General features: G+C 35.6%; 1 protein-coding gene across 1 annotated transcript in view; it reads left to right on the top strand.

Annotated features, from left to right (window-relative positions):
* The window catches only part of XRCC5 (X-ray repair cross complementing 5), a 44,649-nt gene extending 30,062 nt beyond the window's left edge, over positions 1-14,587 (top strand). Inside the window, exons 17-21 of the mRNA XM_010713599.3 lie at positions 4,816-4,925; positions 5,421-5,517; positions 7,503-7,570; positions 12,245-12,316; positions 13,127-14,587. Of these exons, the coding sequence (XP_010711901.3) occupies positions 4,816-4,925; positions 5,421-5,517; positions 7,503-7,570; positions 12,245-12,316; positions 13,127-13,141 (362 nt within the window). The 3' untranslated portion in view covers positions 13,142-14,587. The remainder of the gene's footprint in view (positions 1-4,815; positions 4,926-5,420; positions 5,518-7,502; positions 7,571-12,244; positions 12,317-13,126) is intronic.
* The last annotated feature ends 1,550 nt before the right edge of the window (positions 14,588-16,137 follow it).

Genomic DNA, 16,137 nt, shown 5'->3' with positions numbered 1-16,137 from the left:
GGGTGCCAACTTGCAGATTGTTTATTGTTCTTATAACTAATATTATGTTTCCTCTCCAGACACATTAACTTTCTTGTTTGCATTCATTGCTGCAGAGATGTCAGTTTATGCAGGTCTCGTTTTGAACAGGTTACAAGTGCACAGTCATCACAAAGAGCAGTCTTCTCATAACAGCTTCTGACATTTTTGTCAATGAATGCAAATAAAATAGATTAGTTACCCTAAGTAGAATCTAATCTTTATTCCCAAGGCTATACAGTGAGCTTCTTTAGTGCTGTGGCTGCAGAGAAAACTCAAATACAGTGGCTGGTTGCCATCTTCTTATGCCAGAGAAGTAGCCACAAATAGCCACACAACCACCATTACATCATGGGCAACTGTTTATGGATTTCCATTCATGTCTGTGTTTCCAGGGAGTAGATAATGTCCAATTTGGAGTATAGAACTTGCATGCAATTCTGTATATGGTAGGAAAGCCTAATGGGAGGTGGTTAAAAAAAATAAAAATAAAAAAAAAATAGTATGTGTGTACATTATATATCTTCTTTTTTTTTTACTTTGTAAGTTTTCTGTGAAAGTTGTTTGCCAGATTTCATTGCATCCTGCAGGACTCTGGTCTGAGAATATGGTGTTTGAAGTCCTGTAGTTGAAATAAGCTTTTTTAAACTTTTACTGATTGTCTGTGAAGAGGTAAGTCTGCAATGATGGCTGTACAGTTTGTGGGCATTAGAAAAACTATTCAAAGACAAACTGCATTGAACTCCCAGTTTTTATACTTATATTTGTCAATATCTTTACTCCTAGGCATTTCTGGAAGAATAAGGTTGAGCGAGTCAATAATTGCATGTGTAGATTTCAGTAAATTTTCTGTCTTGCTTGAGGTGACTCACTTTTACCATGGCATATAGATCACATGAGTAAAATGTCTAACAAGACTGTTTTGCAGTGGATGCTTCATGTGCATAAAGGAATTGTGTATGACAGATATGCAATGAAAATGTACTAGTTATGACAAAAAGGGTATTTTATTGCCAGATTTTCTCTAGAAATGTGTAGTTATCTAGAGAGATACATACATAATTTTTTTAAGATAGTATTTATTTTTACTTTTCATAGGCGCTTATCTTTGCTGCTTGCCTGTGTTTTTATCTTAGTGGATACCTTTGTGTATATTGGAAAGCATTGCTACTCTTGCTTCATAGGCCAAATGCAATGACAGGTTTGGTGAAAATGATTCAATTATTATTATTATTATATTATTATATTATTCTATATTTGCAAGCCAAATAATTGAATATAAAAAAAATCACTTTGAAGTTTTCTGTGTCTCTACTTCACAGAAAGGATAAAGCCAGACTCTTTTGAAGAGCACAGCGATTGGGTCAGACACAACAAACAGAATTCTGAATTAGATATTATGGGGAAAAAAATCAGTGATGATAGTCAAACATAGAGTGACCCAGAGAATTTGGAGACTCTGTGTATTTGGAACTTCTTGATACTGAAGTGCTTAGAGCACTAAACTACCTGGTTCTCCATGTTTCTGATTTGAATGGGATTTGAACCAGAATACCTTCAGACATTTAGTCTTAAATCATTCTGAGCCATACCCACTGTTAATGGCCATTTGGAGAGAACATTTCAAAACTGAGCAGCACCTCATAGCACACCAGAGTAGTTTAGTAATTCTTGATAAAATTCTTACTTCCTTTATCGAGTCAAGAAATCCTTACAAATAGAGCAGTGTTTAGAATCTGCTCCTCCTTGTCAGTTACGAAAAGATCATCCTTGCAGAACAACAGTTTAAAAACCTTTGGCAGGTAGTTGAACTGATTTGTCTGTGACTCTTGCTTTAAGCACTGTCCATTAATACAGCTCATTATCACTGCCACTGGATAAGTCAAAAGATTGCTAATAATAGGATTCATTTGTGCATAGAAGGGGCTGTATTTTTAATATTTTTTTAAGGAAAAAAAATTATGTACAAGGAATTGAACTCAGACTATGAGACAATCTCAACTATTATTAAACTGTCATCTGTTTGGCATAGTAATCAAGATCAAGAACTGAACAGAACAAACAGGAAAATATAACTACAATTCTGTACTGTAACTATTCAGAGATAACAAGTGAATATAATTGTTCATGACACATTTCACAAGAAGTGGCAGCACTGATGAATGCATTTTAGTGTAGAAAATGTACCTCAATGCCAGTGGGGTAGGATCTTCTATTGAAACATTTTTACTTGTAGTTCTCCAGTCTATAATTGCTCTATTTGTTGCATATCCAATCAGATACAGTAGGAGGAAACAGAAGATCAGCATTTCTTGGGATGATCTGTAGAATGAGACGTTAATTAGGAGTGTTGGAATTCTCAGCATGGGCCAAATACGGCAATTCATTAGTTCATTTCCTTAGATGTGGGAGGGAGATGTAGAAGGCTGTGAGAGGAGAAGGTGACTATTACATGGTAGTGTTCTGAATAGACTATCAGTTCACATCACTAGGACCTGCTCTTCGGAACTTCAGATATGACTGGGGCTATTATACACAAATGAGCTGTGTCTTGCAGAACATCTGTTTTTGCAACCCGGACAGATCTACTTTTTGCGGCACTCAAAATCAAGTATTCACGTTCATGACAAGGCAGATGATGGATAGGAAAGAAAGAAAAAATTCTCTGCTCCTTTTTGTCAGTTACGAAAAGATCATTCTTGCAGAACAACAGTTTAAAATCCATTGGCAGGTAGTTGAACTGATTTGTCTGTGACTCTTGCTTTAAGCACTGTCCATTAATACAGCTCATTATCACTGCCACTGGGTAAGTCAAAAGATTGCAAAGACCTACAGAGTGTATGAAGTCCACTTTCTGTGGGTTATACTTCCAGTTAAAATCCTTTTTTGCTGTCTCAGGTATTGTCTGTGTTCTGATTAGACTATCAAATTACTTCAGGGGACCAAAGACATTTTATCCATTTTAGATTCACCAATCATTGATCTGTCATTTAATGGAGACCCAATGGACAGACTCAATTTTAGCCAAGCTGTTTCAAGACACGAAAAGAATCTTGACTTCATATATTGTTGCGTGTAACTTGTTTTCTGTATAATTGTAGTATTTTCTTGCCTGTTAAAAGAGTGTGAAGCTTTATTTGTTTCAGATTTGGAAACAAATTTCAGAAAGAGTGAATTTGCAGTCATTAGCAAGAAAAAATGATGTTCTGATGCCTGCTAGGGCAATCAAGTGGAAAAGATTTTTCTTTAATAAATAAAAAAAAGCAAAAGAAATACAGTACGCGATAATTCCAAGCAGTGTGCTAGAGTCATTCTGACAATGAAGACTTTTATTGCACCCTTGTACTGCCTGGGGTTTTAATTTAACACATCAATGAAAAGGCAGTGTTTAAAAAAAAAAATGACAAAAAACAAAAAACCACAACAGAAACAAAACACCACCGCCATTGAAAATACCAGCAGGACTTGCTTTTATTAATTCAATTCGTAAGAAATTAGAACATTTAATGAGAAAATCGTTAACCATGAAAAAAATGGACTGATTTAACTTGAGGAGCTTAAGTAGTGAGACTTCAATTCAGTTTGTCAGCTACCAGTAATATAAATTAGGAGTGAGCTGATCACCTTTGGGGCAGTGGCACCAGCATACTTCCTTGTGTGCTAGCTGCTGCTGCACAGGACCACTGTTCACCTCCTTTTGTTGAAACTCACTGGAGTCTGATGCTGGTGGGAGAGTATCAAACACTTCCTGTTTCGTTCTGTTCTGATTAGTTCAGTTAAGCATGTTACAGAACGTAGATAAAACAACTAGTATTCATGCTGATTGTAAGCAGAATGGAAGCAGTATTTATATGATGTCGTCTTCTGTGAGTGTGTGTTTATCCTTGTCTTTTCTGTTATTTCCCATCATTGCAGCAGATGATTTTCAGTGATGTTTCCACAGCTGAAATAGCTGCAAGGACATATTTTCCCATGCTTGGGTGTCTGAGAGAAAGCAAAATTGAGCAGTTTCTTACCTGCAATTAAACACAAAGTAAAGGACTAAAATCTGAGATAATTTATATGGGTTTGCAGAGCACACCTTGATGTTCTCAGTTGTTGTATTGTTGTGCTTTATAGCTACCTACCTTTTAGGATTCATTCAGTATTGAGGATAAAGCTTTTTTTTCCCCTTCTTGTCAGCAAAAGTCTCATTGTTTTCCTCTGCTTTTTTTCTGTTAGGCAAAACCAGTTCATAGTATTTGTCTCCATGATCACAAGCAGCACTGACCTTGAAAAATCATCAAGCTACCCACTGCAGAGACAATATCCACTCTAATGTCAATAGCAAGGTGGTTTCTGAACTGCAATCACCCTACCCCTATTGTTTTGACATTATTATGCACTCACTGTGAGTTTAACTGTGAATTTAATTGGAATATGCGTATATTTCAGAGGGTGTTTGTAGGCTGTCCTTTGTAGAGTTGTAGAATACCTCAGCTTTAAATCCTAAATATTCTAGCTATATTTTTGATCAAAAAAAAATTAGGCCGGTGCTTTTTTTCATGGCTTCCAGGCTCAGACTTTGCCTTGGCCGTGTTTGAGTGTCTTCCTAGCACACCTAGCTCTTTCAGATAGACTGAAGTAACTGACAGTAACTTACATACTCAGTTATCAAATTGATTTAAGGCAATATGGATATGATTAACTCTTTTGATGCTTGTCATGGTGGAATAGAGAGACAGATCTAAGGGATTTCTTTTTTCCTTGAAAGTATGGGTTCTTTGGTTTGCTTATTTATTTCTCCTTGTCTTTCAGTGAGTCAGCAGCTGATAAACCGCATTGATCAGTTTCTGGAAAACAGAAGCTCACAGTACTACATGAAAGGGATCAATTGTATTAAAGTTTTCAGAGGGGAGGCTATGAAGGTAATTGTAATATGTGAACACTTCTAAACTGAAGACATGATGGGCGTGGTCACTATATTAAAAAGAGCAGTTCATTGCTTTAGGAGAAGTAGATTTAATAGATTTGAATCTCGTATGGTTGGAAAGTTTAGAAGTGTTTCTGTTTTGCTTTTCTTTATTGTTAATTGAATAAGAACATGCTTTTGAACTCAAAAATTCTGTGTTGTTACTTACTGTTGTTTTTATTTTTTTAAACGTAAAAACACAAAGCTTGTGACTTGGTATTTGTAAGAGAAAAATAAGCTATTCTGCAGATTTCTTCAAGATAGTTGTAAGAAAGTGTCCAATTTTTTTTTAATTCAGTTTTTGTGGTTCACCTTTCCTTAGAACTCTTGGCTTTAATGCAGTCAAAACATATAATTACTTTCATGTTCACAATTTTAGATGACTTTATAAAGAATTAAGCTTGCAGCTACTTTAATATTTCCCTATAATCATTGCTGTTATTTCTTACAGCTATCCAAGGTGCAGTGCTTTAATGATTTTCTGCAGGCCTTGAAGTCAAAGGTGGAAGATAAAGCCTTAGCTGATTTCTGGGAGATTGTGGTACAAGGTATGATTCCATTTGACTTTTTATCCATTATGTGAGGTAAAACCTTACATTAGCAATGGAACACTGAACAGCATTTTGATGCAGATCATTCCTGCAGCCTATGTAAAATATTTAATTAAAAAAAAAAAAAAAACATGAAATGAATACAAACACACTACTACTACCACCACCACTACACACACACACACACACACACACAAACACAACCTTTTCTTTCACACTGTGTAACTTTATTTTTTGCCCTTACAGTTTCAAACCAGTAACATTTAATAAACCTTGCCAGGTCTTGTTGAAACTCTATATGAACTGTGTAAGAGGAGACAAATTAAATGTTACAGGGTAAGGATAAAAAGGTACAATTTCAGATGAATTTTAAAATTAACGAAGAAACTCATGCAGCTTACAAAGATATTTCCAAATTAAGCTTCAGAAAACGCATGGATAGCATTGAAATATGCCACTGATCATTTTGTATTTAAGTAACCTGAAGAACAGAATATGTGGTACTATGACATCTACCTGCGATTAAACTGGGAGATGAAGGCAGTGCAATTCCAGAAGAGCTTCAGATTTTCACAGGCGATAAATAGAGGAACGTTTTCACAAGTCTGAAACATAGTGGACTATAAAAAAACACATTTTACATCATACTCTTGTTTTTAATTGAAAGCAGAACTAGGGAAATCTGTTAAGAACCCAACTGTCTGTTTTAAGGGTATATGCTATAGAATGCAATGGCTTGTGCCTTTCAAAACGGGGGACTCCATAATGTGTAATCACTGCTTTACCCAAATGTTTAAAAATACAGGATGGGAATGTGTTTTAGTAGTCCAAAGCAGCAACACAAGGCAACTCTCAAGGACTGTTATATAGTAGTACTGTAGGGGGACTTCTCAGAAGACTTAAACAAAACAAAAAAAAACAGCAACAACCAAAAGAACTCTTCGGAAGTAGGAAACTTGGATCTTCCAAAGCCATGCTAGAATGCTGTTTTAGTATTTTTAGTTGATTTAAACCATAATTGTCTACAAACTGAACTGTTTCTGAAAAGAAAAAATAAATGCAAACAAACATGGTATTTTAATACAACATTAATTGTCTTCTGAGAAGATCATAAAATTATGGTGCTCTATGCACCATCTGAGTAGGTTGACCCTACTGGATAGCTGAAACAGCTTTTCACTTGCTGCTACCAAACATAGAAATCCTCTTTTCCCTCCTTCTTTTCACATGATCTATGCTCTCTCTTCTACCAAATGTAGCATTGGGCCTTGTCATGAGCAATCACCAAAAGATGAGGAATGCAAGTCAGTGTGTTGGTGATTCTTGGGACACGTTAAGGTACCATTAAAATTGTGCTGCTGCTGAAACCTTCCTGAGCCTACAGTTCTTTTCTCTAACACCCACGAGTTCTTTATTTAGGCACAAGCTTTCATGTAGCCAAGTGATGAGCTAGGCAGGGACAAGTAATTGAGAGGTAGTGGTTGCACTTTTATTTTAATTTCTTTTGGGGCCAGGAGAGGGGAGGAGTAGTATCACTGCATAGAGTGGTGGTGCAGATGCAAAAAGATACAGTCATCCTGTAAATGCACAATCAACACTGGTAATCATACTGTAGAGCCACAGCATCAGTATTTGTATGATAAGAGTTAATATTTCTGAGGCTATTAAGGACTGAAGAGCATGCTGTGAATGACTAAAAGTGTAATTTCTTGTAGACTTTCAGCATTTCATCTGTGATTTCAGTGTCTCATTAGTGTGATTGTCATAATATTAACAGTTTCCTAAATGGATATTTCCACAAGCTTATGAATATTCTCATTAATTTATTTTTAAATCATATTTGACTCACGCAAGTCACATTTTCCTTTGAGCAATTTTATTTATTTTTGGTGGTGATGATAATGATACAAGCCAAAGTTGGAATTTGGTGTGTTTTTGGGAAGTCTTCTTATGATATTTTTCTTTTTTTTTTTTTTTTTTAGACAGAATTTCTTTGATCACTAAAGATGAAGCAGAGGGAAGTTCTGTGACTAGTGAAGAAGCTGAAAAGGTATCATAGTTTTAATTAGCATTTATTTGTATAGATTCCTTGCTGTGGAACAGAAAATTACTTATGATGTGTATAAATGAAATAGGATGTAAGAAATGATAGAGTTCTTTTGCCATAGAATTAATATTGCCCCAATTCAGAACAAAAATAATGCCCTAGTGTGTATGCAGCAGTATATCTTAATTAGTCTTTAAGAAATAGCATATTTGACATAATTATCTGAAAATACCCTCTACAAAGAACAGGAATTTCAGGAACTCAGTTTAGCAGCAATAAATTATATATTGAAGATTGCTATTTGAACCTCATAAAAAGAGCTGTGATCTCATTGTTAACATGCCAGTTCAAAAACCAGCATGCCTTTTTTCACTGAAGGCTTTACTAATTAGCAATATAAAGTTGTCACTATATATAGTGAAAATCAGCTATATCAGTGATTTCTACTTCATGCCAGTCTTGTGGAGTGATGGACATCGTAGATGATGCTGATGTTATTATCAGTGATCATATCACTGATTTTCAGATAGAAAAAATCAGAGCACTTGCATGTGTTCTTTCTACAGAAATAAAGCACTATAATAAGTGTTTGCTGGGATGAATGAAGGATGTCATAGTTACAAAAGCAGTTGATTATAAAGGGCAGAATGATGCCTTCGGTTTGAAAGAAGGCAGAATTCAGATTTGCTGTCAAAAATTGTATTTGTGCATAGAGAATAAGAAGGTAAGAGCAGCCTTGTATCAGGCTGCTGAGTGCCATAACTTTAAGTAGTTAGAAGAATGGTCTTTGTATTACAGATCCCTCAAGGTAAACCTGTACCTAGAATCCTAAGTACTTTTCAGCAAAGCTGCTTCTCTGCAAGATGCCTCATTGATTTTTTGTTACTTCCAGACCTGTGTGAGCAATAACCAGAAGGAGATTGAAGTGGGTTCTCAGTAGATTAATTAATTTGTAGGTAAAAGGTTTTATTTTTGAAACTGCTTTTTTAATCTACTGCAATTTATCTCAAGGTAAAGAAGACACAGAAGTGTCATGAAAACAAAAATATAACCAATTTCCTAAGAGTCCAGAAAAAAGCTAAGCTTGTGTACAAAGTACAAATGACAGAATGTTATTTTGTGAGCACGAAGGACCTACTGGTTGTTTCTCATCATCCATAAGTTTATAGAGCAAACTTTTTTTTCCCTTGCAGAGGTTTTAAAGAATATAAACTGTTATAAATTCCAAATGCTATGAATTTGTTTGGAAGCTTCATAGGCCCATTCGTTTCTTGAGAACTTCACTTTTTAGTCTGAAATTGTCGTTGGCATTCAAAATGTGATAAAGCTGTGAATGAGTCTCTATTCCTTAAGGAAATCTCTATTAGCCATGAAGATGTTAAGTTTACATTTCTCTTAACTATGAGCTTGCGGCGGCAAAGGAACATTGTGCAAGGACGAAGCAGAAATTATGAAGAGTAGCAAGGAGTAGAGTTACACAATAAGATGGAGCTGCAAAACGTTTGTAGACTGACTTAAGAGTGACTTATCTTTTTACCATCATCCTGCAGTCAGCCAGGCTTTGCAATAAGGGAAGAAGTTCTTTTGTGATTGATTGAAGGTCTTGTGACAGCTGTAACTAGGGGAATAACAAAGACTGTGTAGAATCAGCTCTGGGCTGCTGAGAGCGCAAGAGTTCTCTAATGTGACAGTTAACCTTGCATTTCAGGATAAATGAATTGCATCTCTCTGGTAACTAGGATGTTGGCAATCCCAGGTGCACAGTAGATAATGCTCTTCAGATCCAAAATCAGAGTCCTGATTTGTGGAGTCGCCACAACATGTCAAGAGTTTGCATGACTCTTTACGAAAGCAACTGAAGAGCTGTGTTGTTGGAATAAGATCTCCAGAGACTAAAATTTTGTTGTGAGTTTATGGGGCTGATACAAAATCTGATGTCTGTTGTTCCAGTTGAGCTGTGCTGCATCTTTCCTTTGGTGTGCCAGGCCAGCATTTTCTTCAGTTTATAATAGATTACAAAAAAGTTCATTTATTTTCAATAATGAAAGAGATACCTTTCACTGATGGGTTGTGCTGGATCTTTTAAAATAGCAAGCAGTGCAATACAAGTTTTCTTCACCTCCGTATTTGGTCGTATGGTCATAATTGCAAGTTTGGAGGTCAATGGATTGACTGTCCTTGTGGCCCTGTGTGACAAAGAAGCCTTTTCTCTTATGTGCAAATCTCTGGCTGGTTGCACTTTCAGGACTGTTTTGGATAAAAGATTCCAAGTTTATTAAATTGGTCTTTGATGGGGAAGGGAAGATTTGTATGGCAGTTTGTTAGGCAGGTAACATGTACAAGTTTTTTGTTCTGTTTTTTTTGGCTGAGCTAATTTATCCATGCCTACTTTTCTTTCTTCCCATCATTGAGAAAAATGGTTTAATGGTTTGATGTTTTTGTTTGGGTGGCTTTTTTTCCTCTAATAGAAATGCATGTTTTAGATGTAAGAATGGTAGGCTAAAAGAGCAGGAATGTCAAGTATTTTTTCTGGTTACTGTGGGGAAAATAATTGATTTCACCTCAACTATTATATGTAGGTTGCTTTTGTATAAATGCAAACAGGTTTAGGAAAAAATAACTTTGGGTGTTTGGAATTTGATGGAAACTTCAGGTTGCAGTTTACTGCAAAAGTTTATCTTGCATTTCTTTATCTTTCAGCTTTTTCTACTTAATTTAGTGCTGGAAAGCTAATTTTGAAAGCTTGAAAAATGTGCTACTTTTGTAAATAGCAATCTTAACTGCATAAAAGGAAATTTGATCTGGCACAAAAAAGCCTTTCAGGATTGACAATATCATTAGCTTTTAGTTTCATAATATGTGCTTTGTGTTAACTACTAGATTAAGAACTTTGTTAGCAAAATAAGATAGACAAGTGTGCAACATCTTGAAATTCTAATTTGTTCTGCCCCTGTCACCTTAGTTTTTTGCATCTACAAAATTTCTAAGTCAAGTTGATGTTAACATGGTAAAACATGAATGCTGTCTATAGAGTGGGTTTTCTACGTTGTTCTTGGATGTTGCTCTTCAGAATGTAGGAAGTGTTTGACCTTTGGCTGTTGAGACAGCTGGGAAAAGGCTGCCTGCATCAATTGTCACTGATGTTAACCACAGTATATTTGCTTTTTACCCTATTGGATAGTAGATTTGGTACTTTCCTACGTAATTAACTTACTGATGTTGTACCTAGTAGAGGGAATTTGATGGAGTGCCTCTTTCAGTGATTTCAAATTGTAACCTCAGACATTAAAACATAAGATCACTTGATACAGTGGGAGAATGCAGCAGGCAACTTCTTGGTGTTCTACCCATTGTTTAAAGATGCTGCTGTTGTTTCAGAGAAGGATCAGAACATCTTAAGTAAAATAACATTTAAGCTTGCTGCAGTGCAAGTGTATTATTTTGGAGGTAGGTAGCACTCTAGCTATTCTGTGGCTTTTTACCTGACCTGCGTGGCTGTATGAGGTGAAAGCCTCAAGAAAGCATAAATTTGCTTTCAGAAGTCAGCTGTTAGCAGAAAACAAGTTACCTAAATTCTTAACAGGTATTTATTACCTGTTTAATAATATTATTTTCTATCCAGAAATTGTTTAGTAATTTCTATACTATTAGAGTCTGTAACTAAAACTCACTCCTATATTTTTATTTTTTCTACTGTTATAGGTGAAATACTACTTTTTCCCACTATATTAGGTTGAGAAAAATAATGTGTAGGTGGCTGTACTCCTGATGTTGTTGCTGCATTTGATTTCAGTAGTAACAGTATCTGAATAAGCTAGCTTTATCCTCTGTTTAAGGATGACGTGCTTTATGTGGAGGGCATATGGCAAGTTGGTATGAGCAGCTATTGCAGTAGAATTTTACATAATGAATGTTCTATTTTTGAAGACCAGCATTCTAACCATCTTGCATGTTTGAGTGTTTTGTGTTTTTTTTTTTTCAAAATCCTGTCTTTGTTCATTTGTTAAAAATGTTCATTGAATTAAATTGGAAACTTTACTGAGTTCTACACAGAGCTACCATGTCATACTGAATATCTTTACTAAAAAAGATGTTGGTCAACTTATATATGTACTAATAGGAAAGATTTTTTTTTTGCAGTTTGTAGTCACCTGTTGTATTACTTTTAGAGTTACATTTTTAAGAACACAAAAAATGACTGTACTCACATGCATGACATTTCCACCTAGTCCAGAATCCCCTTGTTGTCAGCAGATAGTAACAGATGAGCAGGGAGAAGTGTGCAGTTCCAGACTCATACACTGACATCTGCAGTACTTGCTGTTCATGAGGGCTTTCTTTGGACATAGTCTTCAAAGGATTTCTCTCCCATGCACTTTCCCCATTTCCTCTGACACATGAACTAATATTTGCAGCATTACATGGCATTCTACACCTTAACTGTGTGGTCTGAAGAACCACATTCTTTGTCTATTTCATTAAAACAGACTCCACAGAATCCTTTAAAAGCAAATATTTGGAAATTTCCTGTTTTAAGGTGTTTTTGGAGGATGGAAACCAGAATGAATTTGATTCATGATTTTTAATTACAATATGCTAGTGTTAATATTCTGTTCATTTAACATTAAGGATCTGAGTTTTGTCTGTAGCATAAGTATTGTACTGTTGTATTTTCAGTTCTTGACTCCAAAAGAAAAGAAAAATGAAACTCTGCCTGCCACAGATGAAGGTGGTGATGTTGATGATTTGGTGAGTACCGTAAAGACAGAATGTGGCTTTGGAACTCAATTTTAACTGAAAGCTGAAGTGAAAGCTTCTTAAAGCAGTAGATTATAGTACATGGCTTAGAAAACACCTGAGGAGCTGAGTCAAAGATGAGCCACATGAAATTACTTAACTTCTGTTGTAAAGCACAACCAGATGTGAAATGTCATTGAAGGCAAATGACCTGTTGTGTACTAACATGAGTGTTGACATAGATTAATCCTGTCCTTGTGTATTTCAAAAGAGCCAAAGTGGCTCCTTCTTTGTTAGCAGACTGTTGTAATTTACTGTAATAGCATTTATCGAAGCTTGTAGATCTAGAATAGTTATTTATGTGGGTTGAAAACTAAAAGTCATTTTAAAAAAGACACTTCAGTCTTTTCAATTAACTTTCTCTTATACAGGCTTGATGAAATTCAAGGATTTCAAGAGATTTTTAATAAGAATTTTAGGCTTTTTTTTTTTAAAGTTGAATCATTGCAAACTTATCTCCAAGATTTAAGCTGGTTGTGTAGACAGTTCTGATAAAGTTTTAACCGCATGCAGGTTTCTACTTTTGGAGTGTATTTTTTGCATCTATGAATTGCACATATTATCTGAAAATGGGATTTAATGTTTGGTTTTATACTTTACAACAACTTAGTATTACATTTGAATAATACATGAGAACTCAGGTATTAATTCCACTTATGTTATGTAGGGATTTCTGAATTTCATCTATTTTCTAAACACTGAACACAGATAAGAAATAACTTTAATTCAATGCCTCTTTGAAATCTGTTGCTTCTATTTCAGCTGGACATGATGTGATCGAGCAATGCATGGTGACAATGCATGGTGACTATGCCTGCCAAGTTTTCGAAGAGCTCTCCCTGTGTAAGATGGGATACAAAAAGGGATGCCAGTGAGAAGGCAGTAAATCGTCTTCATTTTTGTGAATGAGAGCAAAAGTCCTAGAGACATTTCCAGTTGGTATAAATGTTATCTGACTTCTCGAGAGCAGAACAGAAGATTGAAAGTGTTTGTGAAGTAATGATAGCTTTAAGGAATCTCTTTTTACTCTTGATCTTAACCCTGATACTGCTTTCAGCTAAAAACCACGAAATTAATGAGAGCCCTTGGTGACTCCTGAAATTCTTCTTTGTATGAAAAGATAGAAATGTCACAGTGAGGCTACCAGGTAATGTAGAATTTTTAATGGATGTAACTCCATAATGCTATGGAGTTATAGAAGAAAAAAGAATGTATTTTCATGGTTTTCCCTAAAGGTGAGAAAAAGAGAGGGAAAAAAACAAACAAACCATCATTGTAGTCACAAAGTAATTGATTGAAATAAAGAGCAGAATCTGAAGCACACAGCAAAACTGTGTGTGCTGATTTTGCTGCACTGTACCCAAATTAGCACTGATGGTCATCCTTCTGTGCTGCATGTTCTTTTCTGTCAGTTCAGCAGCAGAGTTAATTTCCTAAAAATTTTTGTCTGTGTTATAAGTTGTCCTCTTTCATATGTTGGGATTTCTGTTGTTTGTTTTAATACTTTTAACTAGTATGGTTACTGGAGATACACTCCTGCTGCTGAAAGGGTGAATGAATCATTTATATCCCCCTTATGCTGCCGGCAACTGCTAATGCAGAGCAAAGGAATCCATGAAATCTATATGCTGACACCTATGGCAGATAACTGATGATCGTTAGCATCGATGACCAAAATGGGCTACTATCTATGCAAAGCAATCTAAAGTAGTCAGATACTGCTCAGAAAGAGATGCTCAGATTTGTTTTACAGATCTGAAGGGACACTAATGACACCTTCACAGATGCTTATTTGTTACAGCCGGGTTCATTCCTTTAAAAGCTGTTCTTGTTGTGTTTAAACATTCTGTGTAAAGTGGTAATAATATCATAAAAAAGAAATAATCATGAGCTGTAGTTAAAAGAATATCTGTGCTGAAGAGTATCTATGGATTGTCTTGCTCTACAGCTCCTGTGTAGAAAACAGCAAATGTTTTTTCCTGCACCTCCCTACATAGAGACCTGCTTTCTCTTCTTTTTTTCCTGTCTTGACTGAGTTCATGCAGCCTTTGAAGAGGTTTCCTGAGTGCAGGGAATAGGTAGAATTTGCAGGCCTTTAGAACATTTATGCTACATAAAGGTATTCTTCTGAATTGTAAATAGACCAATTTATTGAGAGTAATTCTGGCTTATTGTTTTTTACATTTTCTTAATTGTTTTGATTAATAAAAGATTTAATGGATAGTTTTTGTTTTCTTTGGAATCTTGCTTGCTAAAGTTAGATGATTAACTACTTATGTAGTACTTAGGAAGGACTATAAAAAAAGCTCTTTTCTGGACATACAATGCAAACACTGAACATAGAAAGTCCTCGACAGAAGCTGAGTGTTATTACTTTATCTGTACCTTACTAACACAAACTTTCACAGCACTGAAAATAAAATGATTTTTACTGTTCTGCAGAGGTAAGTTTTATTCATGACCAAACAGGGTATAGAATTAGTTTGCAAATCTAAATAAGGATTGGGACTTTTCATTTGTTTTTAATCAGCTGGCCATGTTTTTAGTGTGTATTGCTTCTGTCAAGAATTTAGGATTGCATACAGTATTTTGTATGTCTCATTACCTATAAAGCACACTTAGTAACTGTGTTGATGGGATTAAAGAGGACAGTAGAAATTTATGACTTAAAGTGAATGCTTAGAAAGAAAGACATTCTGCTTGTCTTCTGTCCAGCCTTCTGGGCATCAGTCGTCAGAAGCTTATCATTCACCTTCAATTTTACTAGATAGTACCCTCATTTTCTTTGCTGAAGAATCAGCTTTCAGATTCTTATCAAATGGCTGGAAGAGATCTTTCACATTTTCAGTTATGAAGTCTGATGTAGTTACTGTGTATACTGAAGATTCTCGCTCTGAATTGCAATACTTGCCAGTCTTCAAAAATAATAAAGCAGTTAGCCATACACTTAAAAAGTACAACCAAATACATATAATATACCGTGCAATTTTCTTTTCTTGCAAACAGTGTAACTTTCCCTGTTGAAGGGATTATCAAGGTGTTTTTAAACAAACAAACAACAACAACAAAAAAACAACAGGAAAAGCCAATGGCCATGACTTTGTTTTATATCACTGACATAATTCTTTTTTACTTGAAAAGGTACCTCTCTGGAAAGCTTTTCTGGTGCTAACAATGTGGGTCAACAACCGTGGTTAGCCTTTTCTTCCAAGCAATCAAAGCTTGCTAGTGTATTGTCTGTGTATTTCTATTAGTCTACTACAATAATAATGTCCAAGGAGTTAAAACATATCTTTGATGGAGAAGCAGTGATTTCTGCCCTGTGTGCTGAAAGGTTTTTATGAAAGTTAATACTGTGAAGAGGTGAAAGGGAAAGTAGTGAATTTTTCAGCCCCTATACCCTGTTTGGTTGGTCTCGCAGCTGAAATGATCAGTCAGCAGACTAATCATCAGCTTGCATCAGCAATAGCATATGTTGCCTAGTTGTCAGATACTGTCCTTCCTTTCTCTGGTTGGATGAAGAACTTGGACTGGAGAAGATATTTTGCAGGGTGGACTTTGGAAGGTGGAAAGCATCCAGAGATATACCAGGAAGTGATGTATGGGAATGTATCACTTACGAGATAGAACTTGGGTGCAGCGTGGACCTATGAGTACTTTACAAAATGACCAAAATAGTGTTTTGGGGAGTGTCAGAGGAAGAGTGAAGCTCTTCCAGTAGCAGTGCACCAGGAGAGGGATGTTAATCTGTAAGCAACCAGGCTATATTACTT

The sequence above is a fragment of the Meleagris gallopavo genome, chromosome 7 (assembly GCF_905368555.1).
Source record: "Meleagris gallopavo chromosome 7, MGAL_WU_HG_1.1, whole genome shotgun sequence".
Lineage (NCBI taxonomy): Eukaryota > Metazoa > Chordata > Aves > Galliformes > Phasianidae > Meleagris > Meleagris gallopavo.
The sequence above is the reverse complement of the archived record's forward strand: the minus strand, read 5'-3'. Positions and strand labels throughout refer to the sequence as shown.